Below are 23,071 nucleotides of genomic sequence, written 5' to 3' on the forward strand. Positions count from 1 at the left end.
GTTATCCTATACATATATATATGCACTTGAAAAAAAAATGTGGACATGTGATTCCCATTATTCTCGTATATTAAACGTACGCGATTGTCTTATCTTAATGCGCTTGCCAGCAAAGGATTAGCAGGATAGGTGTTTAATACCATTAAAAAATATTTAAACACGAGCATATGGTTTTATCAGGCGAGATACAGTGACAAGAACGTCGCTCTGGACGTTTTGTCCCTTTTAAATTACAATTAAAAGTATCGATATTGTGTGTATATATATATATATATATATATATATATATATATCGCAAAGAAATCTACGTTTGTGCAGATAATAATGAGAATACTGTTCTTTCAATTTTTTAGAATATTTCAGATCCAAATTGCTATTGCTGGTAACAAATAAAAGTTACTGGGATTGAAATATTTTTGGTCAAAATCACAAATCATAAGGACATTGCCAATATGAGGTTGTTACGTTATGGGTCATATACTGTCTTCCCCATGGACGATGGACTTTGCTCCACAGGGTGTCTTCTTATTAATAAGCTTCTTTCATCTTAAACCGTCATGCTGGATACTTCGTAGATACCCTCTTCTCCACTCTCAATTTTGCCTAATCTCACTGTAGGAATAAGAGTTGGTTTCCCGTCCATTAACCTGATATGTATATGCATAATAATAATTTTCATTCGTTCTTTACACCGAACATCACACATTTAATCGGTCGTGATCACACCTGTTAAAGTAATCAGTACGATGATTTTGAGGTTAAAAATGGGATTTACCGACATCTCAGACTACATTTTTTAACTCAAAATGCCACATTTCATACGTCGATGTCCCAGTCATCAACTAGTGTACCAGTAATGGACAGTCGTGTTATAATACTGTAGATTTTGCTACAGTGAAAGCACATACTTCAATTACTAGTATACCTATCGATGACTGGAAATCCAACTTATGCCTATGCATTTAAAAAAAGAAATTATTAAACAAAAAATTATAATCATTTTCGTGAAAAATGGCATTTTCTGCACACTTCGACCATTAAGATTTTTTCAACAATTTATTGTCAAGTTTCTTGTTCCGCCGCGATAGTTTCTTGTTTACAAAGGTTTGAGTTATATTTCAGAATTTTTTCAGATCGATTGAGAAATTATTGTTGATATGGAAATCGTTTTGGAAGTCGCCTGAGTCACTTTAACCCAGAGTGGCCACCTGTAAATTCTACGGAGGTGTGATCATGACTAGTTAATTATCTGAATTAAATGTATTGTATAATAAAAGAATTTGAAATTTGAAAGTAAATTTAACTAGCAATTTGCGATTGTTGGTAGTGAATAGAAACTACTGGCATTGAAATATTTTCAGGGAAAATCCGAAATTGCAAGGACTGTGCCAATATAGGATTGATACGTTATAGGCTATACGCTGCAATATTGATATTTTGAATTGAATTTTACACGATATAAAATGTCCAGAGTAACCCTCTCGTCACTGTATCTCGTCTGATAAAACCATATGCTCGTTTTTAAAAATTTGTTAACGATATTAAGCACCGATTCAACTAATCTGCATGCACATACTCACAGGAGGACGGGGATTGGTCAGGATTCGGATTGGTCTGCGCAAACGGAGATCCATGAGCGCACCTGTGGGGGTGCGTTGGAGGGTGCGAGCTTCTCTGGGGGTATATATATCGAGAGAACGTGGAGCGATCCGTCTCACCGTTACATTCGCAAGGAAGAGAACCTAGTTTAACTTTTGTCGAATAAAATCATTCAGTCAGTAAATTCTATATTAATTATTGCATGATTCGCAAATCGTAGCTCTTGATCGATTTAATCAATTGCTGGTACCTGGATCAGGATCAGTGCCCTGTGCCCCGCTACCAGAAGTGTCTGCGCAATCATTAATATTATCTGTACGTCATAAAATCTCTCTACGCATCTCTAGGTGAGTAATATTCATTCCTTCATCAATCCTGATATCTTTTATTTCTAAAATTCTGTAAGCAACCCTTATCTTCTCGTAGATACACTACTCTGAAGTAATTCAGCGATTCTCAATATCTCCTTTGGATTGTACCTCTATTAGTTTGATAATACAGCTAGGATTGTGCTATTGTTCTGAATATCTCGAGAATGAATTATTTTGGCAAGACAATAGTGAAGGAGTTCGTAAACCTTAATGTTAAGCTGTAATACAATATTTCAGTTAATTGCCCTGGATAGTCGGTAATTGTTTTATTGTGTATTAAGTTGCTGGGAAATCTGTAGAAAGGAAAAGCGAGATCGGCAAGCGATTGATAACGATTTACAATGATAACTTGAAAGAAACAAAGGAAAACAAGGATCTGAAAAAGAAAATTTACATATCTTTGATACGATTCCATCGGGGAATAGTGACAGCCAATCTAAGAGCCAGCTATACGTTGACTCATATATACCTGAAAATGATAATGTGCAATTAATGTGCTCGTTATTCTGTGGTGCAGAACTTCTTTGTAATACCGATATTGTAATACCGATAATTATATATCGTTATCATGAAAATAGTATATATACGTATACGATTTAAAAGTCTGTAGACAATTTCACCATCTGTTGATGCCGAAAAATTTTTCAATCTCGCACGATTGGAATTTACATTCGAACATCTTAATCTATGGAATACAAGTGTCGCGTATACATTTTTTTTTCATTTTCAAATTTAACCATTATATACAAAAAAAATGTATGTAGAGTATTTTCGTACTTTATACAGCGGTTTCTTTTCGCTGAAAGCGATCGCGAAATTTCAGGTTAGATAATCGCATGCATTAAAGTCTTAACTCTCTTTACATAATAAATTTGATTTCCTCCCGTTCGGCGTCTCTGCATTTTACATCGACCAATAATATCCAAAATACCTTGGAAGAAGTATTGAGCTACGCTTGGTATAATAAGACATTAAAATTGTGATTTAAACGGATTCCGTAGCCCGGGGAATCAAGATTACGGAACGTCATCGGTATTACAAGGAATCTCGGCTACCTGTTGCTCTAGAATTTTCAGCTTCGACGCTAAACGTTTCTTTGCAAAGTCCAGATTTCCATTTTTTTTTTCATGGAATATTTTCTTACGTCCGAACCAGAGTAAAGTCCAATTAACCTAGTCTGGTGTCTTTGCCGAATCGTAATAGTGCCTCCTGTTTCGAGTCAATGCTTTCGAACTTAACTCAGGATCAGGCTATGCCTCTAATAATCGCGGGAGGAATGAATAAGGGTTGAATTTCAAATGGGGATGCTTCTGAATACACGAATACAGATGGATACCGCCATCGGATAAATAATTGAAGACTTAGGAGATCCTAACATCTACTGAGATTAAATGAAATTAAGGCGCACCTTCACCAAATATAATAAATTAAACCTTGCTTGTCTTGATATCAGATGATGGTGATGATTCGCCTAAATTAGACGTAAAGGCGATTGAATTTACGATGGGAAAAATAAGTTGATATGTGAAAATAGCAAAAGATGAAAACGAACTGAATGGAATTTAAATAATCATAATTTATCGCAACAGAAAAGTAAGCAGAGCAAACCAAAAACCAAACGACTACTCAAGATGACGAGTCAGTGGAAAAATGAGAGTAAAACGGAAATTTATTATGCAAATACCTTAAGGGAAACTACTAATTATAAGTACTGGAAAATTGTAACTAGGGCGGCGGTCCAGTGCAGAATGAGATTGAGTGCTGGGTGAATTTAGCGGACGTTATTTAGCAGAAGTGTATTTTTGGGCTAGGATAAAGAAGTGTTGCTATTAGTGGATCCATGGGAATTTCTAGGAGAAGCATACGTGGTGACTGAGATAGTTAGGTCATTGCTGCTGAAAATTTTGGCGGAACACTTTGCATGGCATTGAAGGATTTAGTGGGTGGAGATTGGTTAGAAAGGACGGCTATGGGGTTGAATCGGGAGACTGACAAGAAATTCGAGGAAGATCGATCAAATTTGGAATGAGAGTGGTTGCACATGTGCGCCTTCCACCTATCTCTGAATATCCGAATTATTGCTTAAGTAAATTTTGATATGCACGTACTCCTTGAGGGATTCATCTCTTTCCCTAAATCTGGAAGTCACCTGCGAGATAGCCGCTTCCAAGGGTCTCTATATGATATAAACCAGATTTCACTTACCCTTTGATATTCAATTATAGACCACGAATGTGGAATCTGATTTTTCATGCGAACGCAACAATTTAATATTTCATTATGTTGTAGTGTCTTCTCCAATTTCTCTCCTCTCCTCCCCCCTCTCCATCTCACTCTATCTTTTTATCTCTGTCTCTCGCTCACTTAAACATGTTACTTGTCACGGTACGTATCTTCTTTGTGGCTGAAACAAGATGGTCGATTCGGCATGTTTCCACTTTATAAAAGCAGCCAACCTTTTACAATGAGCAGCAGCAAACTGCCATCTGTGCTACCATAAACAGGAGGATAACGCTGTTTTAACGGGCTTTAAAAGTCCTGCAATTAATTTCTAGAAGGTCACGAAGTGCTGGAGGTAGACGTGGATATATATGAGGAAATACATACTTGCTTTTACAAGAAAACAGGATAACCGTATGAGGTTTAGTTATTCAGATAGAAGAAAAAAAAATGTCGCTGATCATTATCAATTACCTTTGTACACGCCCATTGTGTTTCCGTTTGATTCACATCGATAAAATCTTCGGAGCTAGATAAATTTTGAGTCACGATTGTAAAAATATTTGTTCATCACTTTGTCTCAAGCGTGACGTATAATTCTAAGAGATTAAAAGTCATACGCGAGGGAACTTAACAAATTTTGCATTCTTAAGAAAACATGTCATTAAAAACATTTCCCTTACCCGTATACATTTTTATAATATGTCATTGTTCAGTTAATTACAACCATCGTTTATTAAAGTGATCAATAAAATGCGACGAGCTATCCTAATTATAATCCCTCCCCTTGACATGATATCACCACTTTCATATTTTATTTGATATGTAATCAAATCAAGAACTGCAATCACAGCCAACACAAAGAATCATTAATATCGATGATGCAAAAATATCATACTCAGAGATGTAATAAATATGTGTGTAAATCACTGATTTAAGTAACTATCACGTCCCTGAATACGGCATTTTAACACTGCCTATATGCGACTGTTACTTGTGTTTGCTGAGATGACTCTCAGTGAATAATTAGTCACATATGAGCCGCTCAGTGCACACATCGATTAACTCCACTTTTTGAAAAATCTTAAATTTAAGTGTCAAAGCACTTGGTATAGTCATAACTTTTTATATTTATAATAACTTTCCTGAATAATAAAGATTAGCACCATTAAACGGCACATTTTTTTTGGCCATTGAATAATAAGTAATTTACAATATACATTACTTCATCGCATTTCTCAACTTTTTGTTTTATGGAGTTAATCGATGTGTGCACTGAACGGCTCATATGATAATCATGAGTGCACCTATTAACACATTAAAGGCGGGAGGCATAGTACTACGATTTATCTCGACTGTAGCTTAAAGGCGGGAGTCGTATTAGTACGGTTTGCAACCGCATTGCGCAATCCATGCGCCACTTTACATTTGTATTTTGTATGTTTTGTGGTTTTTATGTCTAAATTTTTGTATGATTACACAAAATATCGCCCGCTCTTCACCCGCTAAAACCGAGGCGGGGCTGTCGCCGCGTTACCTAGCATACTTTCGTCAAGATCCCCCGCCTTTAATGTATTAATATCACAATTTTCCGATGTATTATCAGATTAAACTTTTAAACTGTTTTTTAAATTTACGAAATAACTACGAAACAGCGTATAAAGTACCTGAATCAGGACATATAATCTTTTTTGATTACGAATTTTAAATAATCATTGTCACTGCACATTGTAGATATAAAGTCAATGATGAAACGACAAATATGGCGTTGGAAAATGACGTTCCGAACAAAATTTAGGAAAACGGAGAAACTGTAGGAAAAAAAACTTATACTGGAATAAAAAATTACATAACAAATACACAGCGCATTTTCAGTACATCAATTTAATAATATTTGTAATAACAACAACAAAAATATCAAATTATTCCACGAAAAAAAAAACTCGTAATCGCTCCGTCGAAAAGGATTATCTTGCATACCTGTATATAGAAATACGTATATGATATAAAATGGCACAATTTCATATACACAATTCACATTCTTTTTAACCCTTTTATCAAGAGGAAACCGACAAGCAGTATTCTAGCCCATACTCGTACATAAATACAAAAGCGATCTCGCTTATCCATACTGACGCCAGATATATAGATATCTAACAGCCTTCCCTCTAATCTCCATGTTCCTCGGTTAGTTAAAAAATAATAATAAGGGAATCAACAAGTGTATACGGCAAGCCCGTTTGAATTACAATGAAAGAGAAAGATCATAATATTGTTACGAGGATGAAAAAAAAAACGTGAATTTACCTTCATTTTTTTAAATAATACAGCCTCTGCCAAAAGAGATATCAAAGCGCTCTGTACTCGTTCAATCGCAATACCCGCAGCATAGATTATAATCTGATAGAAGCTCGCGCAAAATTGAGATTAAAGAAATCCAACCAATAAAATTTGCGTAAATAATAGTGGCTTAATCCGCGCTGTACAAAGTTTCCTCTTGAATATCAGTGTCTTCTTATTAAACTACTTGAAAACAACGACAGCTGCGCATAACAATGTTTCTCTGTGTCTCCTATATACGTCACATATCTCATAGTAATATATTAGATAATTTAAACTCCTCTAAGTGATCCCAGCCATTTTATTACGTGGTTAATACAATTTTGATGCCAAGTATCTAATATGTAGTTAAAGCCACTAAATAATTCCTGGAGTTCGCACAGAAGCTATTTCCCGATCGTCGAAACTGCCTGAAAAGAAAACTTTCGATCGTTTTACAGATTTCAGTGAGGAACGATCGCCTTACAGGGAACTTAGTTTCTGCAAAGCTCCTAAAGGTTCTTATCATTAAGCGAATCGATAGTCCCTCTTTAACCAAATAGAGAAGTATTTCAGCTGGTGTGCATAGACAAGGGAAAGATAAATTATGGACGCTGGGTACGAAGTCTATGTATCCATATACTTGTAAGGAAGAAGGGCGCGTTATCTCAAAAGTCATGGGTTTCTCACTGAAGCTATTTCTCTCGATCTCACGATGATAATACGACTCTTCTAAGAAATTCACTCCTATCTCAATACGTAATGCGTACCACAGAAAAGAAAAACCTCATTGAATGTTGATATCTGATAATGAAGTTTCATATTGGTGATATCTAAATTACGAGTTAAAGCTTGAGATCTTGTTGATAACGAGAGAGCAGGAGAAAAGTGAGTTCTTGATTGAATTATTATGATAGCTTTTCGAGAGCTTACATTTCGATGGATTAAGTGTATACCAGAAGAGATTCTTTTAAAAAAAATGTCTTTTCTCTTGTAATATTATATTATCAGAAGGATTAAAGTTTACACAGTATTCGATAATATCACGAAATATAGGCATGGCAATCAATCTTTGATAAGCCGTGAAACGTACTAATCCCAAGTATACGATTATCTTTATTATTGACATCTTCATCGTTCAACTCGATTGCATTTTTATTTCTAGGTCATGTATTTCGAGCTTATATTTTTAAATATACCTTAGAGGCTTGAATTTCTTTCAAGTATTGTCGGATTATTCATATTTGACAATTAGATAATTAATTATGATTCAGATATAAATTAAGGATCAAACAGGAATGCTAATGTTTGCCACACGATATCGATATCCTTTAGTCCTTATTTGCGACTGCGAATTACTATGTTAGTTGACGGACTTAACATGGTCTTGAATACTTGAATCCATACATGCACCTAACTAAGATGGCCGTGGGCGTAGCTATAGAAATTTCATATCCAGCTTTCCTTATCAATCTTAAAAATAACATATCAGTATTGGGCACGTGTTAATCTGCCGAAACTTGTTCGTAAAAACAGTTAGCTCACTTCTTATTCTTATGTTGCTTCTTTAATCTCTTTTACGCGTATATATCGAGAGTGAAAGATGCAAGAAAAAAAAATCGCTTGCTTATGCGAAATCCTATAACAATCGCTTATTCCATTCACTTAGTATGGCTTGTATAGTAAATTCTGCAGCTACTTATTACTCGGAGAAATGAGTCGACTATATGCAGTCTATTCTAATTATTACGATTCAACGTTCAACTCGAAAGTTCATTAAAAGTTCAATAAATGATACCTTCTCACTAGTCTAAAACAATGTGATAAGACAATAAGAGAAGATTTCCACATAATACCTACTTATTACTGTGAACCGACTGTAGATCTCTAACGAGAATATTAATACGTTGAACTATTGTAAGTATTAAAGAGGAGGACTTTGAGTGAATTATCGATAGCTATTATCACCACTCATAGATGCAAGCTCCCTTATTCTTACTTAGCCCTTCGCATAACTGGTAGGGTCTGTCAGACCCAGCAGTATCTATAAAAAGCAATAACTTTGCAAAGTCTAAATCGCTTTGTTTGAAAGTTAATAAAAGGCATGCGTAAATTACTTTGTATTTATTTATTTCTGTAAAATATTATTATTATAAGAAATCAGTATCATTTAAGAATAACAATAATTAATTAAACATAGAAAAAAGCTACATTTAGTTACGGGTCTGACAGACCCACTATGCATACGATGTCACGATTTTCCGTCAGGTATGTGAAGGATTACAAAATTTGATAATCTTTAGAAATATTTTAAGATTTTTTTGTACCTCCTGCACCCCATTATCTTTCTCACTCTAATCTAGATAGCATTTTATTGGCATCTAGAACAGAGACACCCCTTTGATAGGAGTCTGAAAATAATGGTAAACTTAGATCACGTTATGTTAGGCACCGCCACGTTTATACTATAATACCTATAGTAATTATGAATGCTAGTTAAAATATTTGTATTACTGTTGCGAGGAATTGTATGTTGAACAATTTTTTATTTTAACTAATTCGAGTCACATGAGTTTGGTGCAAATTAGTACATTGAAAAAAGAGTGTTTCTTTTCTGTTGGAATAACTCTATTGATAAAAACTCTAATCCAAGTTGATTAACTTATAAACGTAGATCACAACAGAAATATAAGTTTCGCCAATTCGTGTGGAATTAAATTAGCAATACAAGCGCTAGGCTTACTGCTCTACACCAGAGTACTCAGGATGGAGTCCGCCTTAGGCAATTATTTTTTTCTTTTTCACTGCATTTTTATATAGCTTAGATAATAATACTATATTTCTTGCTTATTAAACCACATTCATTGGTAAAACCTTAGAAAACCAATAAACCTATTCGGCTTCGGATCATTGAAGTTGTGAATTTATTTGAGGTTACTTTTTCCTTCCTTTGTTATCCATGTTATTTATACGTTTCATGTTCATTGTCGATAAATGGTTTGATAAATAGATCGTAAGCATGCAATTTTATAGTACAATTGTGCAATATGATGATATAATTGCTTTTGAAGTGCTACGCCAAACAGACCTTCAGTCCCACGCGAGAGCGCGATTGTTGCCCTAGTACGGATTTGAAAAAAAGGCCTAGAGTTTTAACCAAACATTTTACAATGAAAGTTTCTTAAGACATTAACTTTTCAAAATACGTGCTATTTCATAACTCCGGGGACGAACAAAAATCTTATGCCCACGAGATGTTGAATGCCCTTCGTTGAAATGTATAATTCTTCGTGAAAAAAAAGATAGGATTTTCATGATGTAACTTACAGAATGAATCATACAAAGTAGAAAAAAAGTCGCCTAGGATGGACTTGAACCCTAACCTTTTCGCTCTCAAGTTGAACACTTCGTTTTTTTTATTCAGGCTGGTTATTCTGAAATTACGCATGAATGGGTTTTATTTAAATTAAGACTCAATAAACCAAGCCTAACTATTTGTATTAAAGCCAATGCTGTAGGCGTGTTCAATCTCGCGATTTTAAGGGCTTTGCAACGTTATAGATGTCATCGAAAATGAGCCAACAGCGCTGAGAGAATTAAGAGCATTGAACATTAAGCAATAAGCATTTCAATAAGCATCTTTGCTCATTGAAAGCATTCAGTCAAGACACAAGAACGTTCTCAGCGCTGTCGACTCATTTTCAAACACAGCTGTAGTCCTGCAAAGTACCTAAAATCGCAAGAACAAACAATCCTTATATCTGCACTACTTAAGGGGACCCCGGATCTTTTCTTATCATGCGAGTAAAATTCCAGCAATAATCTTAAATAACAGGATTTTGACATAGATTCTTCCCCGAAGCGTAGTTTATCGCATATTTTTCAAAGTTAACAATCATTTTGACATAATTTTCGCAATAATCAGATCACAGGTGAAAGATTAATACGATCCGAAGCTCTTCGCATTTTTTAAATTCACATCGAAATTTGCGAATCGGATTATTCTTTTAGTTTTAAAATGATTGTAATCTTTGCAATATGTGCGCTGAACTCCGCTTTGGGGAAGAATCTCTGATTTTCATTGGAATTTTACTCGAGTGAAAAATAAGAGGTCCCGAGTCCCCTTAAAGGCAAAGCCATACTTAATACCATTTACATTCATATTCTAAGTACTAAGAATTATTTATATCCATGTTATTAAATACATGTTTCGTCTATGTGACAGCTTGTTCTTTTCCCTTTTCTCTTTCATTGGTTGTCTGTTATAGAGCTTAAATCAATTAATAGAGAAAGAAAATTGGCTACTCATGTAACCCAACACTTCGCTCTCGCGGCGATAAGGAGGGCTTGTGGTTCGAACTACTGAAACATGCAGGAATTCAGATCGCCTTTGAGGGTACGCCTTTACCAAAAGTTTTGAAATTTCAGAGATGTATTTGTTGACATTTGAAGATTACAGAAAAAAATTGTTCATGTAATTTTCTTTCTTGATTCGATATACACAGGTGATCCCGTAGAATAGTTCAAACGTTTCTTTACCAGTTGGTGACGTAAAAACTACACTTGTGGGGAGTCATGGTTTTCGCTTCGTCATAGTTTTCGGAGTCCCGGAAAACTCTGTCATAGTTACTATAACGAAGTAACTCGTGGACTTTCTATCTTTGAATACTATATTTTTTCTATACTAAGCCATGCAAATTATACTTTTTCTATTCCAGATAACTATGCTCATAGTATACGAAAGTACCATTAGCTGTACTTCTAGCTATATTTTTGAGTGATCAATCGCAGATCAACCGTATACTTAATAATTGTTACTCGGGCCTTTATGTTCTACATACATGAATCTAGTTATCATCACTAACTCACTCATGCGTTACATTTAATATTTTTTTACAATTCAAAAAAATATCACGAGTATTATACCTTGAAATCGGACCTAATTTTAAAAAATGCCACAATTTTGATATTTCTCAACCATTGTTGCTTATTGAGAGACAATAACCACGCTCAGATACCATATAATGGTGCATTTATTCCTCGTTGTCAATGTTAACAAATACGTGTTTAAAGTTTCAAAATATTACATGAAACCATTTCCACAAAACAAAAATCACAAAATTTGTTCATTTTTAGCACTCCAAAACGCAAGCCCTTCTTAAGAGATCGTTCTGAGCCAGTCAAGGAATTTACATTTCTGTTATTGACCGTTAAGCATAGGTTTAAAAACTTTCAGACGGAAACATACGAAAATACTCGAGACAGCCCGAGAAGAGTCGAAAGCAATAAAAATGACGAACCAATCAGAGTTTGCTATAAGTACTATTTCTAGATTCTTACTAAAGAATCTCAAATTCAGAATATGTAAATACATACCCCTCCATCTTTCAGTCTCTCTCTCACCCCCTCCCCCCCTCCCCCCCACCCACTTTCCCATGCGATTTTGATAAGCTTATATGTACACGGACTTGATGGATATTTTCAAATTTATATATGTATATGTATATACAATTATAATGGGGTGCCGGGCTCCCCCCGCTATAATTGAATTATCAACAGGGCCTCCACTGAGCGCTAGAGGGCTAGGAGTTTCCGAGAAATTAAGAATTCTTATGGGGAATTGAACCCGATACCTTCGAACTGCCAAGTTGAACCACTTACCACTGTGCCGAACCCACTGTCCGATTTGATGAGTCCTATGTATTTATTTTTCGATCATTCCTAGATGGTATCTCCAACAATCTGATGGTATCTTACAATATATTAGGTTGGGGAAAAAGGAATCCATTATTTTTTCGCTAGATGGCTATAATGATATATCTCTCGTAAAGTATTATCCAGACAAGTTCAGACTTGTGCTCATTGTAAAAGTGACATTCCATTCTAAAAAAAAATTCTTCTATAGTTTTTTGATTGGTTGATTCACTTATGAGTTATAGGGTGTAAAAGATGGAAGCTAACAAAGAGAAAATTCGGTATATTTTACAATTTTGCTTTGATAAACGCGAAAATGCAAGCTAGGCGGCTGAAATCGTGAATAGTGTTTATGGTCCCGATACTGTCACAGCCAATTACGCGCAATTTTGGTTTCATCGATTCCGTTCCGGTATTTTCGATGTTAAAGATGCACCTCGCACAGGTAGGCCAGTCGTCGAAAATGTCGATAAAATCATGGAAATGATCGAAATAGACCGGCATGTTAGCAGTCGTAGCATCGCCCAGGAGCTAAAGATCGACCAAGGCCAGTCGTCGAAAATTCACAGCCAATTACGCGCAATTTTGGTTTCATCGATTCCGTTCCGGTATTTTCGATGTTAAAGATGCACCTCGCACAGGTAGGCCAGTCGTCGAAAATGTCGATAAAATCATGGAAATGATCGAAATAGACCGGCATGTTAGCAGTCGTAGCATCGCCCAGGAGCTAAAGATCGACCACAAAACAGTTTTAAACCATCTTCATAAAGCTGGATTCAAGAAGAAGCTCGATGTTTGGGTACCACACGAATTGACGCAAAAAAACTTGATGGATCGAATTTCCATCTGCGAAGCCTTGGTGAAACGGAACGAAATCGACCCATTTCTTAAACGGATGGTGACTGGTGATGAAAAATGGGTCACATACGACAATATTGTGCGAAAACGGTCGTGGTCAAAGCGCGGTGAAGCAACTCAAACGGTGGCCAAACCAGGAATAACCGTCAGGAAGGTTTTGCTGTGCATTTGGTGGGACTGGAAAGGAATCATCTACTATGAGCTGCTTCCATATGGTCAAACACTAAATTCGGACCTCTACTGTCACCAATTGGACCGTTTAAAGCTAGCGATTGACCAAAAACGGCCGCAATTGGCCAACAGGAAAGGTGTTGTGTTCCGTCAGGACAACGCCAGGCCACACACGTCTATAGTGACTCGCCAGAAACTCCGGGAGCATGGTTTGGAAGTTTTGATGCATCCACCTTATAGTTCGGACCTGGCACTAAGCGATTACCATCTTTTTTTATCATTGAAAAACTTCCTTAGTGATAAGAAACTGGCATCAAGAGGAGATTGTGAAAACAGCTTCATCGAGCTTTTCGCCACTGGGGACCAGGGCTTCTATGAGAGAGGCGTTATGAAGTTACCTTTAAAATGGCAACAAATTTTAAAACAAAACGGTACATATTTGACCCAAATCGGATAATCCGAACCATGTCAAATGAAGTCTTGAAATAAACGTAAAAATAATGGATTTCTTTTTCCCCAACCTAATATATTGTAACGTAGCGTTACACAGCTGGGGGGAGGGGTCCACCTAGGAATGACCGAAAAATGAATAAATATCACTTATCGGGTCGGACAGTGGGTTCGATAGCACAGTGGTAAGTGCCCGACTTGGCAGTCCGAAGGTATCGGGTTCGAATCCCGATCAGAACTCCTAATTTTTCGGAAATTCCTAGCCCTCTAGCGCTCCCTGGCGGCTCTGTGGATAAATTAATTATAGCGGGGACGAGCCGGGCATCCCGTTATAATATATATATATATGTATATTTTTTGCTAAGGAATACTTTGGAGACGATTTCATTTACGAAGCCGCTTATTTGAGGACAAGTGGCTGTTTTGGGGACCGACCTCAAAGATTTTCCAGCGTAATGACTGTTTTGAGAACCATAAAGCGGACTCTCACACCAAATTTGTTTATATTTTTTCAATGTTAGACATCCAGTATTTGTTACGTTAGGTTAAGTTAGGTTAGGTTAGGTTAGGTAAGAATTCCAATGCTGTCACATCCCAAGTTAGTCGTTTTTTTTTAAACATTAGTTTGCTGTTGTGATCGCCCCTTGATTTTTAGTGTCTCCAAAGTATCCCTTAGCCAAACGTATATTGTATATGTATGTATAAATGTATATAAATATTTTAGAAGGCAGTTTGCAGAACTTTTTTCTTGGGTATTAACAGTTATGAGGACAAATGGCATTTTCCAGGGTGGTCCTAGAAAAATTCTGTGTCATGTATATTTAGGCTAAGAAATAGTTCGTTAGATTAGATTAGGTTAGAATTTCAATGCCACATGTCCCAAGTTTTAATTTACAGAAAAAATACATCAGCTTGCCGTTGTGAATGCCGCATGTTCTCGAAGCTGCCCTTAACATATTTGTATATATATGTATACATATACAGTAATAAAGCATACTTTGGGGACAATTTCAGTAATACAGCCAGTAGTTTGAGGCCCATAAAGCGACTGTCACATTAAATTTGTTTACTTTTTTTGAATGCTAGACATCCGGAGTTGTGATGGGCTTAGAAAGTGTTCCGTTAGGTTAGGTTAGGTTAGAATTTCAATGCTGTGATACCTGAGGGTATTAGCTAAAAAAAACATCAGCTCGCTATTGTGGATGCCCCTTAATCGCCTGGGTCCTCAAACTATACTTTGTACTATACTTTGTACTATAAACTATACTTTGTATATATACAGGGTGTTCGTTATGAAACGCACTGTAGTAACACTGTTGCATTCCTTATCAAATTCTAAGGAATACGTGTATTTTCATTTTTTATTTCATATATAAAAATTTCGAGATAATCAAGGTTGAAGTTGCTGTAATGCGACCAATCAGAACGCGTTTAAACGGAGCGTAGATGACGTCGCGAGTCAGCCCGTAAGGTCTGCTTACACTAGACCAATAACACAATAGGTCCCTGTTTATCTGCATTAATTGAGTGAGATACAATCGCTCGCTGTAACGTTACTGAATTTTGGAAAGTACCCTGTATTCCTTATAATGTCTATTCCTTTAATTTGACAAGATAGTTCTACCAACGTATTATATTTTCAGTTGTCCTGAAAAGGACCGATTTTGATATACGCATGACCGGGCTTGGATCTCGAAATGCTAATCTGCAACAATTAGATACATTTTCTATGATAATGGTTATTCTGAAACACTAAATATTGTAGAGTACGTAACATTTTTATCAGGATGTCGCCCATTAGGATACCTAATTACATATTCTTGCGCTGCTTGTGTTTGGCTGCCATTACATTGGGCTAACACGCAATACATGTCGCAATATTATCTCACACAATAATTACTCATAATGCGATCTTGCAGTCGAAACAACATAAATCGAACTGACTGTCTCCCAAATGTGAAGCGAAATAGGTTGTAAGTTGTAAACAAGTTATTCAACCGCAGTAGACTTACTACTGTTATCATAGAAAATGTATGTAATTGTTGCAGATTAGCATGTCGATATTCAAGCTGGGTCATGCGTATATTAAATCGGTCCTTTTCAGGACCACTCGAAATGTTATATGTTGGTACAACTATCTTATCAGATTAAAGTAATAGACATTATAAGAAATAAAGGGTACCTTCTGAAGTTCACTGACGTTACAGCAAGCGATTGTATCTTACTCAATTACATGCAGATAAACAGAGACACTACGATGATACTCTTAGTGTTATTGCAGACCTTACGGGCTGACACGCGACGTCATCTACGCTCCGTTTAAACGCGTTCTGATTGGTCGCATTACATCTCAATATACATATAATTCCCATGATCACTGGTCCCGACGTAATTCTAGAGCTTCTCTACGCGGACTACGTGTATAACTTCCTGTACCTCCAATTAAAATTAACCATGTCGTATAAGATTAGTCCATTTTAACTTAACTCTCTCCTCATCCTAACGCGATAGACAGTCGACCAAAGCTAGCGAATATGATGAAACTTACGCAGAAACCCGATAAATTGCATGTTGGAATATGTTAGTTCGATTACAAAATTTATAACCCTTTTTATTAAAAAGTCATTGTGAAAATTGGTCGACATACAATTTTTGTTGTATGGATAAAACAATAAATCTAAGAGAATTATTAATTTGTACAGTTAGAAAAAGTTGACTATCGATGGATATAATGGAAACGATACATCAAGTCTGGAAGGCATCGTTTCTTCTTGTATTTGAATAACCCTTGTATAAACTATCTACGGACCCCTGTATACTTAAAGGAAACTCAGGGTTATTCACTATTGTAGGAGTTACTCGTTGCTCAAAAAGGTCGGCGCAACAGGTAACCCACCGACTTCAGGATCCTAATGTCGTAGGGAACCTAGCTTCATGCGATATCAGTGTCCAGAACGACGACCTATTTTAGGCCACTACCTATTTTACTATGGGACTATTCAGTTACTTCCTACGCGCATAGAAGAGATGGTCTTGAAAGGAATATAGTTTGATGAAGATTGAAAGGAGATGTGGTATTATATACTATAACATAGCATTTCGGTCGTGTCACAAGATCAGGTAACTTTACGCTATATCGGGGGCCGGATGGGTTGCACAAAGTTTTCGTATGACGCTGTACTTTTTTTTTAAAAAAGAATTTTTGTTGATCTTCGTTATGGCAATATTCGGTATTTATTTACGCGTGTCCTTAAGGATTTTTACCAATTTTAATTCTACTGGACTGAAGATTACTATCTAAGTGACTATTGGGGCGCTGTAAGGAACATGGGACTGTAGTACCATAGCGCATTCGTTATCACTGATTTTTTTAGGTTTTAATTGGACACTTTTTGGTATCAGATTCAGTTTTATTTACTTATCAATGTTTGACGCAAAAGTAAACAAGAAACATGAGTGCTTTTTTGAATTTTTATTACAAACATTTTCCGAAATGTTTTGATTATTTGTTTGGGAAATTTTGCTATCAATGAATCCATAAACCTACTAAAATAATACAATTTCTGAGTTTTACAAAATATACCTATACTCTATTGATAACATTCTAGCTTCTCTGTCGAAGAATTCTCGATAGTCAACTACTATATACTTTTTCGAACAATATTTTCGTAATTTTTGGATATCACAAATTTATCAAGTGGTCTGCATGCTTTGAGAGTACGCAACACCCAGATCTAACTACATCAGGAAATCGTCAAGCGTTCAGCAACCTGGAGTTACCCTAGGAGGTTGTGGTGGCCGTAGTAGCAGCATAACATGGGATACGAAATGTATTATAAGCCTGCCTCCAATGGATTGGTTTGCGACCTCTAACAATAAAACATCTATTTTATAAGAGGCAATGTGATCTGATGTGAAGAGAATGCGCCACGACAGAAGGAAAATCAGCTAATCTGGCGAGGACAAAAATGCAATTGATTGATAGTGATAATACAATTGAAAAACGGGAAGCGAAATGTCGTTATGATTTTCGAGACCCTATAGTCTCACTCACGGTATAGTCTAAGACAGACAGGACAGACAGTTTCAGTCAAGTTTAATTTGGCTAATTTTCAATTTTGGAGATACACCAAGCCTACGTTTTCTCGTAATTTTACGCGTTGTCTTACGCATTCCTGATTGTTTCATCGGTCACAGGATGCAAACCTGGTGGCAAATTAGAAGTTCGATTATTTCAAGTATCTTAACGTTATTTGGGGGGGGGGGGAGGCTCGTTTGAAGCAGTAAAATATATTATTTTTTAAATGTTTTATAGGAAAAGAATATACCTAAACACTATCGAATATTACAGGAGTTTGTATTAAACTTCTAAGATTTTACATGAATCTTTTCCAGCACCTTTATCCCCTACTTTTTGAATTATCAGTCGCTCGGTATCTCTTGTCGGCCAGTGATATTGTTGGTGCGTTGGCGTCATAACTTCACTTGTAGCGCTCTGAAACAAAGAAAAAAAACCGGATGCTTTTATTGCTTAGCAATGACACTATTACGGGAACTGGAATCTAAAGCCCGTATTCAGAACTCGCTTTTAGTACTAATAGCACGCTTTCAAATTTTTTCTTAGTGACTTTTAACTACAAGCGACTCCGTTAGTGACTTTAAGAGCGAGTTGTGAATACGGGCTTAAGAAATTCGTTGAAAAACGAAAAAATGGGGGAAAAACTATCGGATTTTGCATCTGTTTGTTACAAAATTTGTTACGTATTTTTGTAACTAATAAAACTACTTGAGATATGTCAAACATCCTGGTCCAAATTGCTAAAATTGGAGTCGATCGGATTATTAATTTTTGAGGTATCGGGCCAATATGGTTCAAAAATGCTTCTTCGGTAAAAAAACGTGTTTAATGTTTGTCATTAACTCTACGTAATAATTAGGCATACTTAAAGCTGTCAAAGACTAATCTGCTATTCTTAGCCCATACAGGATTCCTTTTTCTTCTTCAAAACACTGAAAATGTCTATAATTATATAGCCATGTGTGAAACATGCCGGATGTTATTTTGTAATAGATATACTCGAGAATTTTGTTAAATTCTTGTAAGTATGTCTGCACACTGAAACTTTCGTTTTTTTTCTACCTAGACATTCCACGCTTTCTGTGGAATGCTTTCGATCAATTTTACATTTTAATTTAGGACTGGACAAAGTATTAAACTCTTGACATACGTAATTGAACATTTTCCTTACTCACGCTAATATAAAGGGGCCCTTATACATACATCAAACTTTTGTTGAACGTCTATTTATGTGTACGTAGTATTGGACATAATATACTCATAGATAACAGAAATCCCAACCGTTACTCGACGTCTGTTACCTAAGATAACGTAAGCGGCGACAGTTGGTACGCATGGGCTGATTTCAACTTACGGCGTAAAACCGTAAACTGCTTGTAATTTCCTTATACTTTAAAATTTCGATTTGAAAATTTAAATACATATTTTCAAGAGCTTGTATTTTAAGATGATGTAATAAAAACATTTTTTCAAACGAGAATCCTCACTTCAGAAGTTTAGACCACCCTAAGACTGAGAGAAAAAGGTCGAGGTATGGTCTTTTTTTTTTTAATAGAAACTATTGTTTAAAAATGCTATATTCCTGATAGACGATTAAGTAATATAAACTTTTAAAAAATGATCACTTAAAAATATTTCAGAATTGTAAATTACACTTTTCTTCTTTTGCAAGTTTATGAACGCTCGTTTTTTACTTCTTTCGTAGCTGCACTCGAACATCAGCGATCGCTAAGCACTGCGCCATATCCTCCTCCCTTTTTATAAAGACATTATACCCAACGGTTAAGTTCATAAGCTGCATCATTTCTAAAATACTTTACCAACCTTCGTTAAATTGGCTTTCAGCAATATGGGCTGTAATTTCAGTGATTTTAACTCCATCGAAAGGTGTCTTCCGTGCCATTTTCCATATAAAAAAGTTGAAGCTCTCATTGTGATAATGAATAAAAAACCCCTAAGTATCATTCAGTAAGTCAATTGTTCATGGTAAGAAAATAGTTCGGAAATATGAACAAAGGAGCAATCATAACAGTGTCAATAAGATAGAGCAAAAAAGGAATCAGGTTTCACTTGCGCTGTGCGCACAAACGCTGTGCATTACTTCACTCCTGGCGCTATGGATCCGTCAATCCGTCTTGAAATATTTATATTTAATTGGTTTAAAAAAATAATAAAAGTTCATATTTTGAGAATAATAGAAAAAATGTAAATTTTTTGAAAGTTTCATGGTGCTCTAACCTCCTTTAAGCTTTTCCGTTTAGCATCTGTCGAATCTCGAATGATTGTGATTATAAGGTTCATATACCGGGTCGGTGTATTCGTTACGTACGTATGTATACGGATCAGATATCTAAGTATGTAATTCAGTGTACTGGCAAACCAAAAGTGCAGCAAAAAACTTTATACAAAAATTGGTGGCGCTGACATGCTTATCAATACATGTTCAGATATTGAATCTGTGTACGTACTCACGTGGCCAATAACACTATCACTTGTCTTTATTCAATAAAATGACGCTGGATCTATGTACATTCAGCTTAGTTTCATTATAATTACTCTCCGTTAGATTGGTAAGATAATCTGTAAGATTATCACTACAACCGCAACAACTTGCATCGGATAAGTGGAAGATTTTCTGATATTTCAACGAATTAATAAAACTGAGGAATGGGAATGGATACCCACTGAAAGTTTTTCGAATTTTTCCTCTGGAGTACTGCTTAAATATTGTTGAACTAGGATATTGTAGTTCATTACAGTGATATAGCGAAATCCTTTCTAAGATTAGTGATCTAAGTAATTCTTTATTTAATTTTACCAATTACCTACCTTTTTTTCTGAATCGCTTATGTAATGTAACGATGAACTTGAATGAACTCTCCAGATGCCTTCTGAGGCCATGCTGGACCTTCTAAAGGTTTTGGGATAGGTTCGAAAGTGGAAGGACTACTGCCAATTTGTTCGGCCATCTTGTCCAATAGGATATTTAATTTAAATTCATATTTGATTTCGGTTACCAACGCAACCTTTATATGTAAGTTGGTTACTTGAACGCTTCGACGTACCAAACTGGCATATATATGTATATAACTCGATGTTTGAATCCTATTCCTACCGGAGTGTAACTCTGAATCGTATTTGAAGTTTAATCCTGAACCGTCATATACGTGCCTAAGAGATACACACGATTCCTTGTGTTCTCAGTTCTTCTCACAATCAGTGACACCTTTTCCTCTGAAGCATGAAATTTTTAACCAAATGATTTTTGTAACTTTGTTTTGTTTTAGACATGTCACTTACTCTGGAATTTGCATTTTGCTATAATTAAGTTAAAATTAACTCTGTCTGTTACAGAGTTACATTGTAATTTATAAGCCCGTGTCTGACAGAATATGTGTGACCTACGCGTTGATGGAAGAAACGTGTGACGTTCTAAAATTATATAATTTTAATTTCTGTTATTACATGTATTTAGTAATGACATTTCGTTTACTTGATTTTACGATGTGTCTAGTATGAAAATACAATTTTCAGGTTTTTGTACTGTGGTTTAATTTTTTCCATATGAAATGTCACAGTGGTAATCTACGTCAGTAACAAAATCCGGTAGGAGTGAGATTGAACATAGACGATTTTAAAGGAATTTAGGGAAAGAATTTTAGTTTCTCATCATTTCGTATAATTCTAGATTCAGATTCCGAATTAGAAGTAGAGAGAAGTTAAGATTTACTCCTACGGAACATTATCTTGTATTAATGATATATTTATGTAATAATATAATCCATAATAATATATATTGTATATATTGTAACGTGGCGTTACAGAGGTGGAGGGGATACCACCTAGGAATGACCGAAAAATAAATAAATAGGACTTATCAGGTCGGACAGTGGGTTCAATAGCACAGTGGTAAGTGCTCGACTTGGCAGTCCGAAGGTATTGGGTTCGAATCCCGATCAGAACTCCTAATTTTTCGGAAATTCCTAGCCCTTTAGTGCTCCCTGGCGGCTCTATGGATAAAAATTAATTATAGCGGGGACGAGCCGAGCCGCGCACCCCGTTATAATATATACATATATTAAAAATAAATATATAGCGTTCTACTTTAGAATTTCTTAAATATATATAAACAAATTGCCATATTATTCCTATGAATGAATAAATCAGAGGATGAACAATCAGTTTGTTTAAGAAATACTTATAACCCGTATGGTCAATTCATAGGAGTAAGCAAATTTAAATCGATTAAAGAATGAGAAGACAGAGTGTAGATAAACATTATTTTATAAAATAGTCTTTTTGACGTGTTTTTTACAACTGGTATTTATTTTGCCTTAGATAACTGATATGGTGATACCGAGAATGCACGTGACGGTGAGTCTTGGTCTCGCTACATGGATCATCCTAGTACTAGCGACATTGACACCAATTTTTGCTCGGGGTGAACCAGATCCAATGGCAAGGCCCACAAGGCCCAAAGTCTTTACCAGTCCTGAGGAATTGAGAAGATACTTAGACCTGGTCAGGGACTATTATTCCTTGAATGGGAAAGCCAGGTGCTTATATAGAAACTTTTATTGCTACTATGGCATCCCTAAAAGTATGTTATATCTAATACAATTGAAATATTATCCCTTTCTAAGGTATGGAAAGAGATCCCAGATTGTGACGTCACCTCGAATCATCGATTATCCTTGGGACGCTTTGCGCACAATTGTAACACTGAATCAACAGGCTCAACGCAATAAGCAAGAGAAACAGGACAAAGAGGAGAAAAAAGAACGCGAGAGACAAGAGAACCTGCACAATCAAGTTAGCCAGGGTGGCGAAATGAGACAAATTCAAGATTTAGTGTCGCAACCTTCGTATCTCTACGATATGATGGCCAAATATTACGATGAGATGCAATAAAAAATACACCCGCGCACCTTCACTCTTGTATGTACCGGAGAGATGCATAGTTATCACCTGAATAGATCATGTACATTCACTTCGGTTTAAAAAAGCTGATACACGAGCAAATTGACTTCTACGCAACCTGAAAGCCCGACTCTTATCTTCATATTGACCCTGGTTATTATATCCATGATTAATACAATTATCATCGTGATCAGTTGTAGAGACGCAAGACAGAGAGAGAGAGAGAGAGAAAGAGAGAGAGTGAGATGGAGGGGAAACCGTGACAGTGAAAATAAAGGAACAGCATAGTCATTCAAAAATAATCACCATACATATTGTGTATACGCTAACCAAGAGAGATGTGAAAAATAAAAAAATGAGCATTCGCTTAATTGATTTATTTATTATTTAA

General features: G+C 35.9%; 2 protein-coding genes across 2 annotated transcripts; both read left to right on the top strand.

Moving 5' to 3' along the window:
* Positions 1 to 1,709: 1,709 nt before the first annotated feature.
* On the top strand, positions 1,710 to 23,071 carry LOC107272220. The gene is made up of 3 exons (XM_015749149.2): positions 1,710 to 1,946; positions 22,099 to 22,316; positions 22,404 to 23,071. Exons 2-3 carry the CDS (start codon positions 22,108 to 22,110, stop codon positions 22,669 to 22,671), a joined length of 477 nt encoding a protein of 158 aa, XP_015604635.1. The 5' UTR covers positions 1,710 to 1,946; positions 22,099 to 22,107; the 3' UTR covers positions 22,672 to 23,071.
* LOC107272209 (histone-lysine N-methyltransferase SETMAR-like) lies at positions 12,877 to 13,689 on the top strand. The gene has a single exon (XM_015749131.1). It carries the CDS (start codon positions 12,877 to 12,879, stop codon positions 13,687 to 13,689), a length of 813 nt encoding a protein of 270 aa, XP_015604617.1.

The sequence above is a fragment of the Cephus cinctus genome, unplaced genomic scaffold (assembly GCF_000341935.2).
Source record: "Cephus cinctus unplaced genomic scaffold, Ccin1 Ccin1_scaffold1137, whole genome shotgun sequence".
Lineage (NCBI taxonomy): Eukaryota > Metazoa > Arthropoda > Insecta > Hymenoptera > Cephidae > Cephus > Cephus cinctus.